Raw genomic sequence first — 20,137 nt, forward strand, 5'->3', positions numbered from 1 at the left:
AGGGTTAGGCTAATCATGGGTAGCCAGGTTATATTTCACACGATACAATAAATACGGGGTTAACCTTTCTATCAGCTTATTATGAAGATCTGTATTTTTCTATTTATTTTTTTATGTCAGCATACATTCGGTGGCGGGAACGAATTTACGAGACTAAACTTAATTTTCTGTGTTCCGCTCCATCTCGCGCACATTTTAAAGAAGGCTATACTCTTTTGGTCGTGAGCGAGGAAAGATGCGTTTGGCGCGTGCGCTTATCTCGTGGACTTAGTTTTCAAGCGCTAAAGTCAGTCGAACATGTGCCGTTCTACACCGTCCGCGTGGTCACAAAGACTGCGTCCGAAAACTGATAAATGTTGCCTTCGGAGGACTCATTCCAAGGTCGGAAGGCATCAAGGCATGAACGAACGCAATGTTAATTTCACTTCCTGTCTCCTGAGATACCATCATCTGATCGATTTTCGAAGGCAGCATAGATGTATCCTTCACTGCCTTTGATATCCCACAATCCTGTGCTTTCCATTCTGTGACAGCTGAGCTAGAAAAATAAAGATGGCGTCTGAATCATTTGTGAGAAATTACTAGTCATTAAATATTCTCTTAGTTTTCACCAAAGCCAGCTCTATTTTGCTGTAGATCATTAAACTGTTATGCTGCCTCAGACGTCTGTTTCGCGAGATACCTTCGTGTGCAAACGCTGCCTGCAAAGTCATTGCTTGACAGGGCAGCAAGGCAACAAATCAGCTGCCTAAGTTTTCAGACGCAGCCAAAAATTGGTTTAACGCCACAGTGTACCTTCCTGATGATGAAATTTACGTCATACGGGGGCGCGGTTGGCTGAAGTATACTTTGGCATCACAGTTCAACGGCATTTTTACTCAGACGCTAAAACACGTAAAAAAAAAAACGCTTATCTGAGCACTGTACAAAGAGCATGAATATTTGATGAGGGAAGCAGTTGTCTGTTGGTGAACAATTCACCATTCTAGCACCGCATCATTTCACTGGAATTTGGTGTAAGTACCGACATTTTATAATAATAATAATAATAATAATAATAATAGGCCCATTGTTGTTGTTGTTGCACTGGTTCTAGAGCTTGCTGCATTGCAAAGCACCAAATACCTTCAGTCCAAACTACACAGAATCACTTTGAAATGAAAGTTCCCAAAGGACAGTTTGGGGTAGCCTTTTCACACAGTGTTTAGCCTGCAGCAAGTCGATTTTACAAGTAGAGTAAAGAACAGTCTCTTTTACCTGTCAAAACTTTGTACGTTTATAAAGTATGGAGGAAAAGTGCAATGGAGCAGAGGATGGATATTACACTGGGACATTGAGACCTTGGCCAGAGGATAACTAGACCCCCAACTGAGCCTGGTTTCTCCCAAGGTTTTTTTTTTTTTCTCTCCATTCTGTCACCTGATGAAGCTTGGGTTGCTTGTCACTGTCGCCTCTGGCTTGCTTAGTAGGTGACACTTAATATTCAACAATATTATTGGTCTGACTGTACTGACTGAGCTGGAAGATGACATCATTTTTTGCAGAATTGCTTTATAGATGAAATCAACTAATTTAATAATTGATGATCTTTACGACTGAACTGAATCAACACTGTCCTGACTTCAGTCGAACAATTGCTAAAATGCATCATTTTTCTGTTATCACAGTTTGAAACAATCTGTATGATGTTTGAAACATATTGTATAAAGCCCTATAAATAAAGGTGACTTGACTTAACTGGAGCACAACACAAGGAAAAAATAATTAGAACAGTGAGTGTCTTATGTTTACTTTATTATCTATAATTTGATAATGTTAGATTAGCATACAATGTCCCACATGTTCATATACAGAATAATAAACAAACTAATAATTTACTGGTTAAACTTTACAATAAGGTTCCATTTGTTAACATTAGTTACCATGAACTACAATGAAAATCACTTCTAAAGCATTTTTAAATCTTAGTTAATGTTAATTTCAACATTTACTAATACACTGTTAAAATCAAATGTTGTATCTGTTAATAATCTTAAATGGACTAAGCTAACATGAACTAAAAATGGACAGTTGTATTTTATATGAACTAACGTTAACAAAGATGAATAAATACTGTATCAAATGTGTAACCCATTTACTCAATGCAGACCCGGATGAATGTTCTTTTTAAATCACTATGTGACTGACTGGAACAGGAAACTATGAATAATATTAAAATATCGCATAATATTATAATATATGGAGAGATTAAGACATGCGCTACAAATAAATGTAAAAAAAAAAAGCTGACATTTCATAGGACCCAAAGGAACATCAATCCACATCTTTCTATTCTTTGCAAGAAATTGTGTCAGTTTTATGCTTGCCATTAAACTTGCATCAAAGCAGATGACAGTAAAAGCATAAATATCATAAATACAACTAAAGAAACCTTTATTACGTTGTGGGTGGTGCCCAAAGCCACTAAATAATTAGCCACCTACACGAATTTGAATCTCATAATCTTGACGAGGAACCCTCTTGACAGCATGATTCGGCGGTGTCTGATCTGATGCTCGAATAATTATAACAAAGACCTCATATTGACATCAATGAAAGTGATATGAAAGTCATATCAAAACATACCCACTCCATGCACAACTGATCCTAATAGCAAGCCATCAATCATGTAGCATCCTCTTCATGCAGCTGCAACGGGGAGTCAATATAGTCACGCACACACACAGGCGCTTTTCCACACAGACTCAAGGCTACCGGCACCATTCCAAACCCACTGTGCGGTAGAGCTCTGCAGTCTGGGATACCCATAATGCACTGGGGCTAGAGGAGCGTTGAGGGCCAAACAGTACAGAGCTGGAAGCACAGCGTGTTGCAGCCCCAGGGGAGGGCTCAGTGTTAACATTAGCACATAAACCTGAAACTCAATATATTATCACTCACTGCACAGACACTGTGCGTGATACGATTAAGACTTTGTGTCGACCACACAAATATAAAGACAGCGCAGCACGGCTGTGTAATTGGATCACCGGGCTTGCAGTCCAGCTGTATTGTGCATGTTTGCGGAGAACATGCCAAGTGCAAATGCATGAGAAAAGCAAGCTTGCATCATGTAAACAATTAATTATACAACAGTATATATAAATTTTTTAAATATATGAATGCACGCAAAATGCCTCAAAGTCAACGGAATATTGCAGTATTAACTATAAATTCAAGTGTCCTCGTAATCTTTAATCAAAATAACTTCTCCCTCTTGCAGCGACATCTCTTCTCTGATGATGTGTTTACTGTCCTGCCCTACATTTGTTCTTGTTTGAGAAGCTGTTTCACTCGGATATACGTCGCAATATAGCGAAGAAAAGACTGTCGCAACTTCTGTTTCATGCCGACTTTAAAGATGACCTATTATGCTTTTTTACATTTTCAACTTTATATCTCAACTCTAATATATATCAACACTTCATTGATAATTACAAAAAAAATTGCATTACAAGTTTTCTGAAACGTTATGTTTAAATATGTAAATGAGGTGCTATCTAATTAAATATGCACTATTTTGCAATAGTGATACAGTAAGAATAAAACTAAAGGTTGTGTAAGTGCTACTGAAGTGGAGATTCCTGGCTCAATGTAAGAAAAACAAATTTTGAGAAAACAGCCTTTAAAGATATATATTGTAATTGAAATCTACAGACGCAAATAGATAAACTGCTCTAAAATATACAGTTAAAAGTGTATTTTGGATGTTTTCTTTCCACTAGTCTGAAAAAACACTTTACGAAAAGCCAAAAAGCCCAACATTTTTGCCTGTAGTGTCGCATGATAAAGGTCTACAAAGTTACAAAACACAAAGTCCACTCCAAAGTGAGTTATTCTCTATATAAGCGAGCACTGTTTCTGAACTCCATTAAACCTTGATTGTAGTCTTTTGCTTTCTTCCAGGAACGTACGTCACAATATTTCTAATTTAAATAATTCCTGCCCAAGGCATTCAAGCATGAAAACCTGTTCTATTAGACCCCAAAAAGAAAATCAAGAATTTGTAAAAGGGTATAATATAGCTACTTTAAATAAATGTATGAATGAGAAGGATCATGTATGAACAGCAAGAAAAATAAAAAATAAAATCCTGGCTTGTATTGCTATGGTGTGATTGAAGTGCGAGTCAACAGAAAGCCCACACTCTTTAAAGCTGTTAAGTAAAAGACAGTCGGTGACAAGGACGCCTCCTCGCATTCCAATTTCTCTCCCAAATATGAACTCATTAATCATAGCAGCTGTCCAAGATGGATTTTAATTTTGCACCGAACACACACCAGCCCCGACTCCTCTGCCTCGCTCAATGCGGGCAGATTACATTTCACTGTCCTCTTCCTGTCTCTCACCCTCTCTCTCTTTCGCTCCCTTTATCTCACTCCTTTCTCTCTGTCACCCTTCTCCTTGTATCTCCTTTTCGTCTTCTCATTTCTCTGCACTAATGTTTTAATTTTTTTTATTCTTTTGTTATAAGTGGTACGCCTTTTGCTTTTGTAAGAAATTGGATTTATGATGTTTTTGTCAGCTGAAAGTTAAAACGGGCAAACTAATTTTTCAGTAGACTGACTTACTGCATACACTGTACCATTCAATGTTCAATGTTTTTGAAAGAAGTCTTGGTGCTCACCAAGGCTGCATTTATTTGATCAAAATACAGTAAAATATTATTACAATTTTAAATAACTGTTTGTAATATATTGTAGAATGTAATTTATTCCTGTGATGGAAAAGATGAATTTTCAGCACACATTAATTTTTTCAGTGTCAGATGATCCTTCAGAAATTATGGGTTGAACGACTTCAGATTCGACTTTTATGTGATAAAAGTCAATTCGACGTTGACTAGTCGTGATGACGTCATTAATGAACAAATAAGCCTGAACCTTGAGCTGAGACTCGAACGCGGGTTGCCTTGTGCACAGCTATGGCATATGACACAGCGCTCATACATAACAGCTTATTTTTATCAGTTCTTTTGTCTCTTGGTCGTTATATTTCTCAAAGGTTTGTGCTCGTTCTAAATCAGATACTGATAAAGTAACAAAGTAAAGATTACATTTATTTGAAAGCATTCGTGAGAGAGCAATTGAATTTGACCCTTTTCACATTTCCAGGTTTCTCAGAAGCGGTAGTCGTCATAGTAGAGTAAAATTCTATATACCTTATGTAGCCCCAGCCCTTTCCAACGCTGCTCTTGTTGTGTTCTGTCTTCCGGTTTGTATTTAGGTAAGATCTTACGGATTTATGAATGAACCGCCCATTTTAAAATCTTCCCAGTCCCCTGACATTTGTTATGACATTTGTTATGACTTTCATTAACTCTTAACATTAACATTAACATGGAAATATCCATAGCTATCGCAAAAAACGCAAAAAACAAAAGCGCGCTTGTTTCTCTAGCGGTGAATGAGAGACTACATTAAATATATATTTTTGGTGTTCCAATTTGCTCAAATAGTAAAAGAAAAACTCCACAATAGTGTTTTTACAGGAGCTTTATACAGCTTTTTACAGCACTGTAAAAATTAAACCGTGATTTTTACGGTAAAAAAACGGCAGCTGTGGTTGCCAGAACTTTACCGTCAAAAATACGGTAGCAACGTTATTGGTTTTACAGACTTAACTTAAAATTTACAGTAATAAACCGTATTTTATTATCTGATATAATGTGAATTTACCATCCTATTGAACTATTAATATCTGTTTTGTACCATTGTAATACACTGATAACCACCAATCACAGCAGTGATGAGAGTCACATGATCAATCAAAACTCATCACAAGCAGCTCTTCCACAAGAAAGTTAATACTAATTTATAAAAGCTGCATAGTGTCATTCACACAAACATTAAACACCATCATGGTAACACATGAAATTTAAAAAATGCAATAAACATTCATTTAACAACATTAAATGTAACATAAAACCCTAATGTACATAACTGATTAGAAAAAATGAAAAAAACAAACTATGAAGAAACAGTTATTTCAACAAAAATACATCAAATGTGAAGTGTCACACAGGGAATTGTGGGAATGCCAATTTACGGTTTTTCACTGTAATTATACAATGAGTTGTTCTTTTTCACTTTCAAAAACTGTAAATTTAACAGTATTTTACAGCAAAATTACATTAAATGTACCGTATATAGTACGGAAACTTTCTGTTAACCAATTAACAGTTTTTCACTGTAGCATTTTTACAGTCTTTTACCGTTAAAATTACGATCATTTTTTACAGTGAGGGAATGCCATTGAAAACACAGCAAGTCTATTCCTCACAGCCTCGCTTTCATACCTGTCATGATGTTGCTCTGAATAAGGTCTATTGGGTGTGAATTATGTGCTAGCGGAATTATCGTAAATACAAGTTCTGAGTTGCCATAAACTTTAAACATGGTGGAGGTGAGAACAATTGCTGCTGTGACTGCTATTCTTAAATTTTTTCCACGAAAGCTACACCACCTTGTCTTGTTGTTAAATTAGTGCATATTTACATATCTGAATAACCATTTGAAGAGTATTGTATGTTTTATACACAGCAAAAATAGCCTGTATTTCCACAATCCACAAATTCCACAATCATCAGCAAGCTATCTAGATAGCCCTGTGATTGTTTATATGGTTGTCAATGAATGGGACGTTATATAACATTTTGGCTTTGATACGATTTTTCCAATATATAGGCAATGATAAACCTGGTGTCCTCCACGAATCCTGTTCTTTCCGACAACAAAACATTTGAATGCGACGAGCTCGTAATCACGACTTCAGAAGTGGGAAATAGGAAATTTACAATAGCACGTGAAGGCAGCATTAAAGGCAGCATTAATTCTACCTGGCAGAGTCTCTTTACTAATAGAGAAGCTGTGGGTTTTAGTTACTAAGAAATATATGCTAGAACTTCTCAGTTTCTAAGCAGTTTTATTGATAAATCACAGAACAATACATTTCTGCGCTCCTGAATGTTTCTGTGTGCGTGCGATCTGCACGTGATGTGCGAGCTACTGTCTGTGTGTATGTTACAATACAGCAGACCATTAGTTTAGAACTGCGTTTAATTAACTTACGTTTACAATAAGATGTTTAAAACGTGCATTCACCTGATACAGATGGTATAATCAAACATAACTTGTGGATCGCTCTCGGAGAATGCATTTATTCGTTAATTTAACAGAGCAAAAGATTTCTTATCCTGTTGCGCCCTCTATAGACCTTATTCACAGCAGCGCCATCTTTGATTTTTAACAGGAACGAAAGCGAGGCTGTGAGGGATAGACATATTTTTTGGGATTGTTCTGCAGACGAAACACTGCAGAAATATCTTTCCTAAGAAATTAAAATACCCAAACAATATGAGCTGTGGAAAAATGTAAGTAATCTAGGAGCTTCATACAGCTTTTTACAGCGGATGCTATTGAAAACACAGTTAAAGCGTTATGGCAGAGCAAAGTCGACTAGTGTGCAACCCCTATCTGAAATCATTATAAACAGAATATTATAATGATTTCAGATAGGAGTTGCACACTAGTCGACTTTGCTCTGCAAAGTGTTTTCAATAGCATCCGCTGTAAAAAGCTGTATGAAGCTCCTAGATTACTTACATTTTTCCACAGCTCATATTGTTTGGGTATTTTAATTTCTTAGGAAAGATATTTCTGCAGTGTTTCGTCTGCAGAACAATCCCAAAACATCTTAAATAACAGCATAACCCACTAAACATTTATAATTTTACATAAGTTAACAATGTTGAAAATGGTTGTGCTGCTTAATATTTTTGTGGAAACCATGATGACATTTTTTTTCCCTTTAGGATTCTTTGATGAACAAAGTACAAAAGAACAAATATTTGAATGTATCCTTGCTAAATGACTGTAAAAAAAATGCACTGACCCCAAAGAACACCCTGAACTGCACAGCAACACACTAAAAACCACATGAAGCACCTTAATAATGGCACAGCAATGATAACCCTGATAACCACTAGCAGCATCAGTATTGCACTCACACTTTTTTCAGATCATTTTTTTTTTTATTCTATTGTTCTCTGTCTTTTTTCCCCCCTTGAGGCAATGGCAGAAACTTTTTATATCTGTAACATATCTATATGTATCTATCTAAATGCAAATGTTCCACCTACACTGCATTAAGTGCTGTGGGCACAGACTAGTCTTTCACAGTTTTAAAAGACAAAAGAGAGCACAAGCAGATGGATGTGTAGGGGGTGAAAGTACAAGCATGACCAGGAGGCCCACAGTTCTTTGTTAAAGTACAAAATAATTCTGGTGCTTCTCTGTCTGTCTCTTTCAATAAAACCTTGCTTCAGAGACGCAGTCTACTTTTTTTTCTGGCTCTCTCAGCAGAGAAAGAAGAAATTATTTTTGGTTCATGTTTGCAAATGAAACTGAACTTATTCTCATGGTAATACATACTGATTCTTCTATTTCAACTCTGCACTGTGTATTTTGAATGTGACAATAATAATTCAGATGTAAATTCTGCAGCTGAAGCACTTAGAGCGACGCTGTCATGATTGACCTGTTATGTTTCTCGACACTGGTAAAGACGAACCAATCATGTTGGTGATAACAGGCTAAGCATTCATTTATTCAGATGACTGAGATGATTATTGAGATGCCAGGATGGATTTGCATTTGAATGTCAGGTGCCAATCCTTTTACCTAATGATATAAGCCTTTATATAGAGTGAATAAAACTTCCTGAGATCTGAATGCAGCTTATAGGAGGATTGTGTTTTTTTTTTTAAAGAACATATAATGAAAACATTTGATTAATTCTACATCTGTGTAACTGCTATTTCTTTAACACAGTCAGGAAATACATACTTTATAATAAAACTAATGATAACACTTTATAATAAGGTTCAATTTGTTAAAGTAAAAATATGATATAATGAATAATACAATAATTTACAGCATTTATGAATGAAGGTTAATGTTAATTTCTACATATAAAATGACTACTGTTAACAAATAGAACCTTATTGAAAAGTGTTATTATTTTTTATAAAGAAGTAATAATGAATAATACAATAATTTACAGCATTTATGAATCTATAGGTTAAGGTTAATTCCTACATATAATACACTTTTAACAAGTTGTATAAATAACCATACACTACAGTTTAAAAGTTTGGGGTCTGTTTTTTTCATGTTCAAATTTCTTTTTCTCAACAAGGCTGCATTTATTTGATCAAAAATACATGAACGGTAATATTCTGAAATGTGAAAATAACTGTTTTCAGTTTTATATATTTTAAATTATATTTATTATAATTTATATTTTATATGTTTAGGCTTGCTCGCTTCAAGTTGGTGGAGAGTTCCTGCCTCAAGTGGAGGAGTTCAAGTATATTGGGGTCTTGTTCACGAGTGAGGGAAGGATGGAACGGGAGATTGACAGACGGACCGGTGCAGCTTCTGCAGTAATGCGGTCGATGTACCGTTCTGTCGTGGTGAAGAAGGAGCTGAGCTGCAAGGCAAAGCTCTCGATTTACCGGTCGATCTACGTTCCTACTCTGAGCTGTGGGTCATGACCGAAAAGACAAGATCCCGGATTCCGGATAAGCGGAAGAAGATGAGATATTTAGTATAATACATATACTTCAAAAAGTAATTTATAACTGTGGTGGCAAAGCTGAATTTTCAGCATCATTACTCCAGTCTGCAGTGTCACATGATCCTTCAGAAATCATTCTAATATGCTGATTTGGTGCTTTTATTATTATCAATGCATGTTGTAGCATTTTGCATGTATTTACTGTTACTTTTGATCAATTTAATCCTTAATAAATAAAAGTGTTAATTTCTTTTTATAAAAATCTTACTGACCCCAAACTTTTGAGTTGTACTTTATGCTAACTAATATGAACAATAGTATATCTATAAATAAACACTATATTAATATGCTGTAAAAATTGTTGTTCCTTGTTGGTTCATAATACCTAATGCACTAACAAACTGAACAGTTTTGTAATGTGTCAATAACACGAAACCACAAGTTGGTCTTAAAGGGACACTCCACCCATTTGCATTAAGCTTTGCATTGTTAGAAACCCAGTCATACTATTGAATGGTCGTGCAACACTCTCTCATTTTCCCCTGAGACGGGAGAAATCCGTTATTTACCTTTTACACTTCCTCCTACAATGACGCAAAAATCGTCATTTTGCGTCATAGTAGGAGGAAGTGTAAGAGGGGGGGATTTCTGTTGAGACTACAAGCACTAGTTCCTCATCTTTCCCAGGGGGCGGGACCCGCTCACGCTACAGACCTATTACAGATCAGTGGGTGGGACTTTACTCTCTGAAACTGAAAGCAATATCCTCCATCTTGTTTGAAGCTAAGCTAACAGGCGCTGTGGAGACAGATGTAAAGTTATGACAATAGCGGAGGAGAGTGCTCAATATGATATAGAAGAAGAGGATTTCGGAAGTCTGATGCTTGAATCAGGTGTTTGTGGCTACCTTTACAAGCCGCATTATAGCGAAGAGCAGCCGAGGCAGAAGACCTGCCTGCCGCGGACGAGGAGCCCGGACTGGCTCGGGTTAGGGCGGACTGGTGGCGCCGGTGATCTCACTATGCAACTCATAGACTGTAAGATGCAACTACGAACACAGAGATAGAGTCTGCGGCAAAGAATTTCAACGATGACAATTTCTCCTGGACGAAATCTCTGAATCAGACGAGGACACGGACGTTTGTGTTGAGAACTATCCTAGTTTCGCACCGCATATGTTCTGACTTTTTCATTATTAACCATGCAATAATTCACCTTTTCGAAAGAAATACAAACGAGGAGTAATGAGTTCGCCAACTAACTAGACATTTTGTGTGAATGTGAAATGAATTTCAAGCTCTGGTGGTAGCTAGCCTTGTAGACGGAAGAGTGATTTCTCTTATAGGCAGATATGCGCTTTCTGGATTAGTGGGAGTGGCTTGCGGAGCTGTGCAATGTGGTGCATTGTGGGAGTTGTTGTCTTTCATACAAATGCGTCCTGAAGTTATTTTTTGTCTTTCCTCGGTCACGAAGGCACCAAATTCAAAATTTATTTTTCATTTCGACTACATATATGACCCACTTTAAATAAAAAACAAATGTTCAAATGGGTGGAATGCCCCTTTAAATTATTCTAAAATAGTTTTTATATGGCAGTTTGATATGACAACCCGATCTTTTATGATGTTGCTAATTCATTCATATTTTACAGGTTGCCAAATTCGCACAAATTCGTACGAGTGAGGTCGTACGAATTCTTAAGAATTAGCCACCTTTTAATCAGTCGTGAGATAGAGTTGGATATGACACTGGCTGTCTAACACTTTCTTTGTGACATAAACAACACTAGCTGTATCATATATAAATAAGACAACATAAATAGAAAAATAAAATGTCTACATCCATAAAAAATCATTTTGTTAACATTTCAACAACATTATCTTTGCGACTTATTTCTGTTCTTTTACAGAGAGCGCATTTGACGTCACAGGAAGAGTGCATGTCTACAGCCAGACCCTTCTTGTCTCTTTCACTCTTTCTCCTCTTTCTAACTGCTTTTCACTAGCTTGCTTTGTGTCTCTCTTCTCTGCTTAAAATGGATATGTGATTTCCATAATTGCTGCTGATGTTTAAAGTACAGAAGGAGCGTTGCGTGCGACAATCATCCGGTGTCAAAGTGGAGTCAAAGCCGGGTCATCTCAAGATCAGTTGCAGCGTTCAGAATCCCCTGTCACCGACGTTCCATCAACATTTTAACATTCTTTAATAGCACGTTGTCTCAAACCCTTTATCAACACACCCCTCCTAAAGGGAAATACACCTACTGTGACTGAAGACTCCTTGCAAAATCTCAGCAGACAGCGAAACAGGATTAAATCAATAACCGGGTTCTCACCTGTCATTCTCATCCCAGGAAATGCAGGTTTGGTTTGTGGTACCCTGTGGAGAGAGTAAGAGGGCGAGAGAGAGAAGAATGTCACCTTGTGATTTTGCCTTGCAAATATATATGGGTGATTCTTCAATTAGAGGCACTTTTGACCACCTGAAATCTTAAAATATGAAGCTTCTTCAAACCATTTTTCATTTAAAACAGTTTTTACATGTCCTGTGATAAAGATCTGGGCCCGGTTTCCCAAAGCGTTCTTATCTGTCAGTAGTTCTTAACCTAGTACTTAAGTTCTCTCTTAACCTAAATGCACGGTTCCCGACATGTTCGTACGCTAAGTATATCTTCTGTAAGTCACACTTTCGTAAGGTTGGTCCAGACCATTCGTAAGCTCTCTCTTAGCGTTGTTTGCAAGTCAAACTATGGTATGTTGACAATGTTGTGGCTCAACAATGATTTTATGCTATATATAATGATATATATACTAATAAAAAAAATGTCCGCAATGGATACAGGACTATTTATGAAGTTGACTTTATTTGTTATTAGAACTAAAATGGTGCTAATTAGCCTTGGCTATTTTCTAATGTCATTAAAGCATTAATGATTGTCAATCTATAATTGGCATTCACTTTTGATAATTATAATCTGGCAAACAATTTGCCTCTAATTGCTACACTACTACACTATAACACTACACTACACTACATTACACTAAACTACACTACACTACACCACATTACACTACACTACACTACACTACACCACATTACACCACACTACACTACATTACACTACACCACATTACACCACACTACATTACACTATACTACACTACACTACACTACACTACACTACACCACATTACACTACATTACACTACACTACACCACATTACACCACACTACACTACATTACACTACACCACATTACACCACACTACATTACACTATACTACACTACACTACACTACACTACAAGTTAAAGAAAAACCTTTATCATATTCAATATCTGTAGAGAACAGGCCTCAAAACATAAGAATATCTGTGAGTGATCAGCCCTGTTAAATACCCTTATATGGGCAATGTATCCCCCAGGATACAGGCATTCAATGCCTGATAATCAAAGTTGTGAGAAGATTATTTAAAAAATATCCACAAGAACATGTAAAACTAAGCTTAAAAAACTATTTTCTAAAACAAAATCACTCTAAAATATCATAATCGTGAAAAATATAAAAACACTTCCCTCATAGCCAGTGTCTTTGTCCACGTATGCTGCCATTTTGGATTTTGATACAAATATTTGGAATGTTGGCATAAAGTCACATGACCTGATTACATGACCCATCACCCCATCAGTGTTTCTCATCAACTGCAACCACATAATGCCCCTCCCCCCATGGCCCTTCCCCCCACAGCCTGTTAAATGACTGTATCCCCCAAGATACAGAAACTCTTTAAGGGTTAATGTTGACAAAGGAGCGTACACGTTAGAATTTCTGCATCAAAAATTGACATATGCCCAAATGACCACGTCTCATAGCTGATTCATCTTCATTCATTTATAGGGCATTGAACGCAGGTCACATGGTTGTCAGAGGATTCCCTTTCCACTGCTTTGCCTCATGCATAGCTTTACGTCAAACACACAGATAATGTACATTACAAACTAATGTCTTTACGCAGCCTCTTCAAATGAGACTTTATATCTGAATGTGCACTTAGAATGACACTGTTTAATTTCCTTCTGGATAAATAAGGTATCTCATAGATAGAGCATAATTACATAATTTTTAGAAGTCGTTAAACCCATGTAAAGAAGCTGCACAAGTGGCACAACGGGATAAGGAGGGTGGATGATTAGCGAGGGATACCCGGTTCGTCTACCCGTCACAACATATTGTGTGAACATATTACTGACAATTTAACCATTTAATTAATAGGCTATATTTTACTGATAACTTACACTATGTTAAAATAAAAGTTACTGGAATAATTTGAGGAATGTTTCATTTGGATAGAACGTGTTGTCTTTCTTAACGCTGTAATGCACGTGTGAAGTGTAAAATCGATTCCTGAGCAATCGATGCCAACTAATTCAGCACCTTCACTTGGGACAGCGCCTTTGTTAAGTTGAACTTAAGCGGCAGCGATTTAAGAAGCTTCCAAGAGACACTTCGGGGAACACACTTAAAAACATAAACTACTTTGGTAAGATATATCTTTCGAGTCTTCTTAGCAGGCTAAGAGTGAGCGTTATCGGGAAACCGGGCCCTGATCATTGCCATCAGCTTTCAAGTGGACTTTTTGATGCTGTGTGTGATGCTAATGATATGTGATGGCAATCTTTTTTCTTTTCTTTTTTTTGACAAAAAAGTTGGAGCCTTGGATTTGCTAAGTCAATTAAGTTAATTGTAAAAAGAAAAAGAAAAGCTTGGCAGAATAATGACAGCAGTATTGAGGACAGTGATTTTAACCATTTTTATTTACACATAAACACAAACCTAAATAAAAATAATTAAAACATAATTAAAAAAAGAATCGTCTTTTCCCAAAATAGTGGAATTCTGGAAAATGGCTCAACACTATTAACAATTTGGAATACAATTAAATAAGCTAAAGCTATTATAATCTAACCTTTAAAACTAGAATGAATGTTTCTAATAAAGCATTTTTAAAAATCATCCTACAGAGTATGTGAGGGAAAAATTCCTCTATGTGAAGAATTACACAATGCATCAGCGTTTTCTAGTCTAGTCTAAATATTATTGGAAGACTATCCCATTGGGTGCAACATATGGGTTTAAAGGGCAGGCTGACTTACATTGTAAAGGTGTGAGAACTCAATCTCTAGAGGAGTTGATAGAGTACTGGGAGTGGGTTTGATTGTCACAGAGATCATCTTGGAGTTCAGCACTGTGCTATTTCTGTGAAAAAAAAAGAAAAAAAAGGAGGATGAGAGAAAACATGAGGAGGACTGCAAAAAACAGTGGGGGAAGAAGTGTGGAGGTCATGGCCTTCAGAGAAGCTGCCACTTTCCCATGTGACACATGAGACTCTTCACTGTGCCGTCTCACTTCGTGATGTTGTAAATGTACATGCCATTAGCTAATAACAACATATACACATTTATCCATATACTACAGTCATACACGTTTTGATCCATACAAAATAACAAAAAGTGTTTGTGTCACAAGATATCTGTTTCAAAATCACATTTCAAGAAATGAGGACTGTATAAGTATAAAAACAAAAAGAACAAAAAGTACTAACCTTTCTGCTGAATTTTAAATACATTTTAAATAAATGTAGACATTTTTCAGCTATTCAGAAAGGCTATAGTAATATTACAAGGCAAAGTGTGTGTTTTTATGATTTTTTTATGAAAAGAGACACTTTGTGTAAAGTCCCTTCAAAGGAATAATAGTTCACCCAAAAATGAAAATTGTGCATTCTATAAAATGTTCAAGAAAAACATATAGTAAAGAAAAAACATTATTTAAAATATATTCTTCTGTGTCAGTCATGAATGTTTGGAGCGACACAAGGGTGAGTAAGACGATGTACATGATGCTACTGTAAATCATTTTTGAAAAATTCCGTTCGCTTGGTGATAGGCATACAAGTATAGCTTCTATCTGCTTGAATTGTGGAAAAAATAAAAGCTCCAACAATGTTTGTCAAGATAAATAAATGACAACAATGGTATTAAAAATGTTGCTACTTTAATGCTATATATAACTAGAATAATAAAAACAACTAATAACATGGTGCAGCTAAAGCATATGCAGCCTAGAGTAAACAAACAATATCAAAAAGGCAGTCTTACTTTGTGTGCTACCAATTTATGTAAAATAAGAGAATCCAGTTTGAAATGCACAAAGTCTCACCTCTGTAGAGAGAGAATACTGCCCAAGTTTCTATACAGTACGATGCCAGCCACAAATGCTGATGCGTCGTCTTCATCTATAGCACAAACACATACAAATAACAGATATGTTAAGTCAGGTCCTGTGAAACAAGTAGCCATAAAGCATAGGGATTTGGGAAAGAAATGCTATTAAAGATGAGGTCATTGAGATATATCCTTGATTTGTGTGTAATCATTCATTTAGAGGCCTGTAATGTAACTGCAGGACTGTATAGCTGAGATTGCATGGTTGCCTCCTACTCATCACCGTATATGAGTTGGCAACATGACTAAGCACTTAACATATGTGTTTCACACACCTAAATCACACACACACAAATGTGCATAGACTCCACTTTAATCTACATTTTAAATCTCTATTTAAATTGGATGAATGGATGGATGGATGGAAACTACTTGCATTCAGCAAGGGTGCATTTAATTGATTATAATTAACAGTAAAGAAATTTATAATTGTACAAAAGATTTCTATTCCAAACAAGTGACCTTTTTTGTTTTACTTTCTATTCATCAAAGGAGCTTGAAAAAAAAATGTATCTCAGGTTTCACAACAATATTAGGCAGCACATCTGTTATTAACATTAATAATAATAATAATAATAAAAAACAGATTTATGAAGGATCACATGACACTGAAGACTGGAGTCATGGCTGCTGAAAATTCATTGTTGAAATGTCATGTTTGAGAGTTTGTATTCATTTTCTGTCAGTTTGTTAATTAGTTCAGTCTTCCTCCTTGCCCGTTTGTATCCTTGGTTATTGATTGAGTTAGTTCTGTTCAGGTTTGTCTTGTTCATCGGTCTCATTAGTTCTTCTGTTTTCTGTGTATTTAAGCCATGTGTTTAGTCCTGTCTAGTTGTCTGTCAATGTCATTGCTAAGTTGGTTGTTCTGTTCAAGTCCCATGTGATTCCTGAATGTTTTGTAAAGATTTGAGTTTATTTCTAATTAAAGTAGCTACTGCACCTAGATCCTGCCCACCTTCCTTTTAGCTGCAACCAGCGCCTGTGACGTGAAATCATATTTCACAATATTAATGTTTTTATGATCACACAAATGCAACATTGGTGAGCATAAGAGACGTCTTTCAAAAACATTTCAAAAAATCTTACCAAGCTTACTAAACTTTTGAACAGTAATTTAGCAAATCATGGTTGTATCGTAATGACAAGGTGATATTCCCTGTGCTAATGAAGAGACTGATGCAAGTTAAAAAGGCAAGTGTGAGGGTAAAGGGCAGCGGTCCAGCCTCTGTCACACTCACACTGCATCACTGTCAGAGAACAGCACACAGTAGAATCTCCTGAAATAATGAACACACACACACAGACACACACACGCACGCATGCATACACATAAAGTCCATCTGGTCTGTAGCTACTGTACACTGCTCCAGCTCATGCCAAAACATGTGGCAGGCTGGCATGCGCTGTAGGGGGGAGAAAGAGAGAGAGTCTATGGTGCCAGGCAGCAGACAGAGGCCACAGCTCCAGGACTGCAGCTGAGGTCCCATTGGCAAGAACACAGACTGATGGAGGGGGACAGGGGCTGGGGCATGACAGTTTTGAGCACCCTCAGGGTAATTGAGTTTTTGCTTGCCCACCCCTCTTCCCCTCCGACTAATATGCCAAAGCCACAATAATGGGAACAGATGAGACCCGAGGGGGCATTTACGTATAACAGAGAGTACTAGAGGAATGTACACTGTGTAAAAACTTCATATTAAGCAAGTGATTTTCATGTTTTATGGTAAGTCCCTATTGAAGAAAAATTATGTTGTATTTACTTTGAATTTTTTTTCAGAAATTGCTAGAAAATTTCACAATAATTGCAAAACGGTAAATAACGCATCCAATTAAACATGACATTTTGAAGTAGAAAGACTAAAATATTATTTTCTTTTCAAATGTATTTTTTTTTGTACTTTTACAAACTTTTTTTGTACTTTACTTAATTTACTTTCCTTAATTTAGTTAAATTTTAAATAATAATAAAAGTTGACATGACTTAAATCAACAACAACAGTTAACCATTTAGATGAATTAGATTTACCTGAGTTACTGAGTAACTCAATTTTTAAGTTGTATCAACTTTAAGTGATGAAATGGAAGTAGCGACAAATCTTTTCTTCCATATTGTGGTGTACATCTGAATGTAACAGATTATAAAAAAAGAAATAAAAAAAGAAGTGAAAATGTAGGGCGGGCACTTGGTTGGTTTGGTTGATGATTGGATGTTGATGTGGGCGTTGATGTTTTCACCGAAAGCTCCATTTATGATCATTTGATTAAACATTATGAGGTTGAAACATTTTTTTAAAAATGAAACATGCACGGATAAGATATAAGATATATATATAAGTTAGACAATAAGATATATAACATGCATTTAGAAAATATATAGGGTGAGTTTTCATTTCATGCAGACTTACAGTAAATAGTGTTTTTTTCATTAAGTGAACGAATCATACTCATATTTATTTTTATTCACTTTAGTGTCTTTTTCTGCTTTGATGCCTTTAAAGGCTGTGAAGGCACATATTATTGGTTAGACCTACTAAACGAACACACCTCTTCACTGAATGAGTGAGTGAGACATCTTGTTTGACCAACTAAATAAGAGCAGATTCTGATGAAAGTGTGAGAATGTTTCATTGGATTCAGTCCGTCAAATCCCTCTCTCATTCGCCTCATTCTAAAGCATCTTTAATATAAAAGCTCATCACAGCATGTCCAAAGCTTGATAACCTGTCAATCCACCGCTGATGGCATGGCAACAAATCACCCAATGGGAAGGGGAATTAAACCTAATTGTGCCTGATTGGCTCCTGCCGACTCCTGATTAAGTAGCAACTCCTCTATTAGTATACTCGCGGGGGGAAGGAGCTTTTTTAATGGCCTGTAAAGTCGGACATGGCAAGGATTGATCAGCCTACAGCAATATGCTCTCAAACAAAGGAGAGGAAAAAACCCTCATACAAACTCAAAGATTTGTTAATGAACGCCGTTTTGTACTGTTTTACAAGCAAAAACAGCAGAGAAGAGACATGAAATTATTCAGCGAGAAAAAAAGGGAATGGGAATACCGGTATAAAAAATAGAATTTACTGTACTGTTAAATGTCACAGAATTTGGCAAATTTTGGATTAATAAATCAAAAGTAACACTGTTAAATTAATCAAATTGTGATGTGAACTACCGTCTGCAATTATTAAACAGCAAAAAAGACTGCTATTTTAATGTAATCTGATTGGTGTGTCTCTGAGTGAATAAGCGGCATCTACCACATACTCAATCACACTCATGGTGTTTTCTTACTATATTATGAGGACACTCCACGTGAACTTTATCTCCAGAGCTGCTTTGGGATTTGGGACAAGCATTTCACCATTTCATTTGGAAAAATGAAATAAACTTGTGGCATGTCAAGACGCAAAGATCTTTATGGCAATCTGCCAAAATAAAAGTTTAACTAAAAATAATGATAGAAATATATAACTATAATATAGTAAAGTGTACTTCTGAAAGTAATAATAACAATATTGATGTTCGATTATTATTATTATAAGGAATATCATAATCAAGAGATTTTTACATTTAATTTAATTTTACTTTGCAATTTTTATTATTATTATTATTATTATAAATTAATTGTTTTATTTTCATTTGGTTACAATAAAAGAATGATAAATTGTTTTCCGATTAAAAACGCAAAGCACAGAATTTAAGAAAAAAATTCAATGGATTTCATAATGCACAAAATGCAGGCCAGATTCAAACCTGCTTCCCATATGAGCACCACGGCTCATTGTATCTGTAGCATACGTACCACTAGACCACTGTGGTTACAAGCATATGTGTGTGCAGTCGTGTGTTTCGTACCTGGATTTCCAGTGACCAGGATGTTTTTAGCCACTCTGACTCTGTCCTCAGTGTTGCGAGCCCAGTCCACCATCCCCCTCCATCCTTTCATTGGGAAAGTGATATCTGCATTTCCCACGACAGGCCTCTTCTGAATACTCAACACTAGAGGGAGAATCCAGAGGGAACTGTAAGATCCATGGCAACACCAATATCCTGACTCACTGCACAGCGATCAAATCTCAGCTAGAGAAGGTGTCATGCTGTCAGACGACTCCGCCATACAAACTCTCTCGGCTCAAACTCTTTCATTCTCTTATGATCTCAGCCTTCTTCTGCCAGTCATATTATCTGTACCATATCGCACTGACCACATTCAAATCACAGAAAGAATTTACAATA

The 20,137-nt window shown here is 36.3% G+C and overlaps 1 protein-coding gene across 1 annotated transcript in view; it reads right to left on the reverse strand.

Moving 5' to 3' along the window:
• adgrb1a (adhesion G protein-coupled receptor B1a) overlaps positions 1-20,137 on the reverse strand; it is a 97,316-nt gene that overhangs the window by 27,158 nt on the left and 50,021 nt on the right. The window contains exons 14-17 of the mRNA XM_084386168.1: positions 19,757-19,900; positions 15,837-15,912; positions 14,771-14,873; positions 11,954-11,997 (exon numbers count right to left, since the gene is read on the reverse strand). Of these exons, the coding sequence (XP_084242294.1) occupies positions 11,954-11,997; positions 14,771-14,873; positions 15,837-15,912; positions 19,757-19,900 (367 nt within the window). The remainder of the gene's footprint in view (positions 1-11,953; positions 11,998-14,770; positions 14,874-15,836; positions 15,913-19,756; positions 19,901-20,137) is intronic.

Source organism: Rutilus rutilus (genome assembly GCF_951802725.1).
Source record: "Rutilus rutilus genome assembly, chromosome: 17".
Lineage (NCBI taxonomy): Eukaryota > Metazoa > Chordata > Actinopteri > Cypriniformes > Leuciscidae > Rutilus > Rutilus rutilus.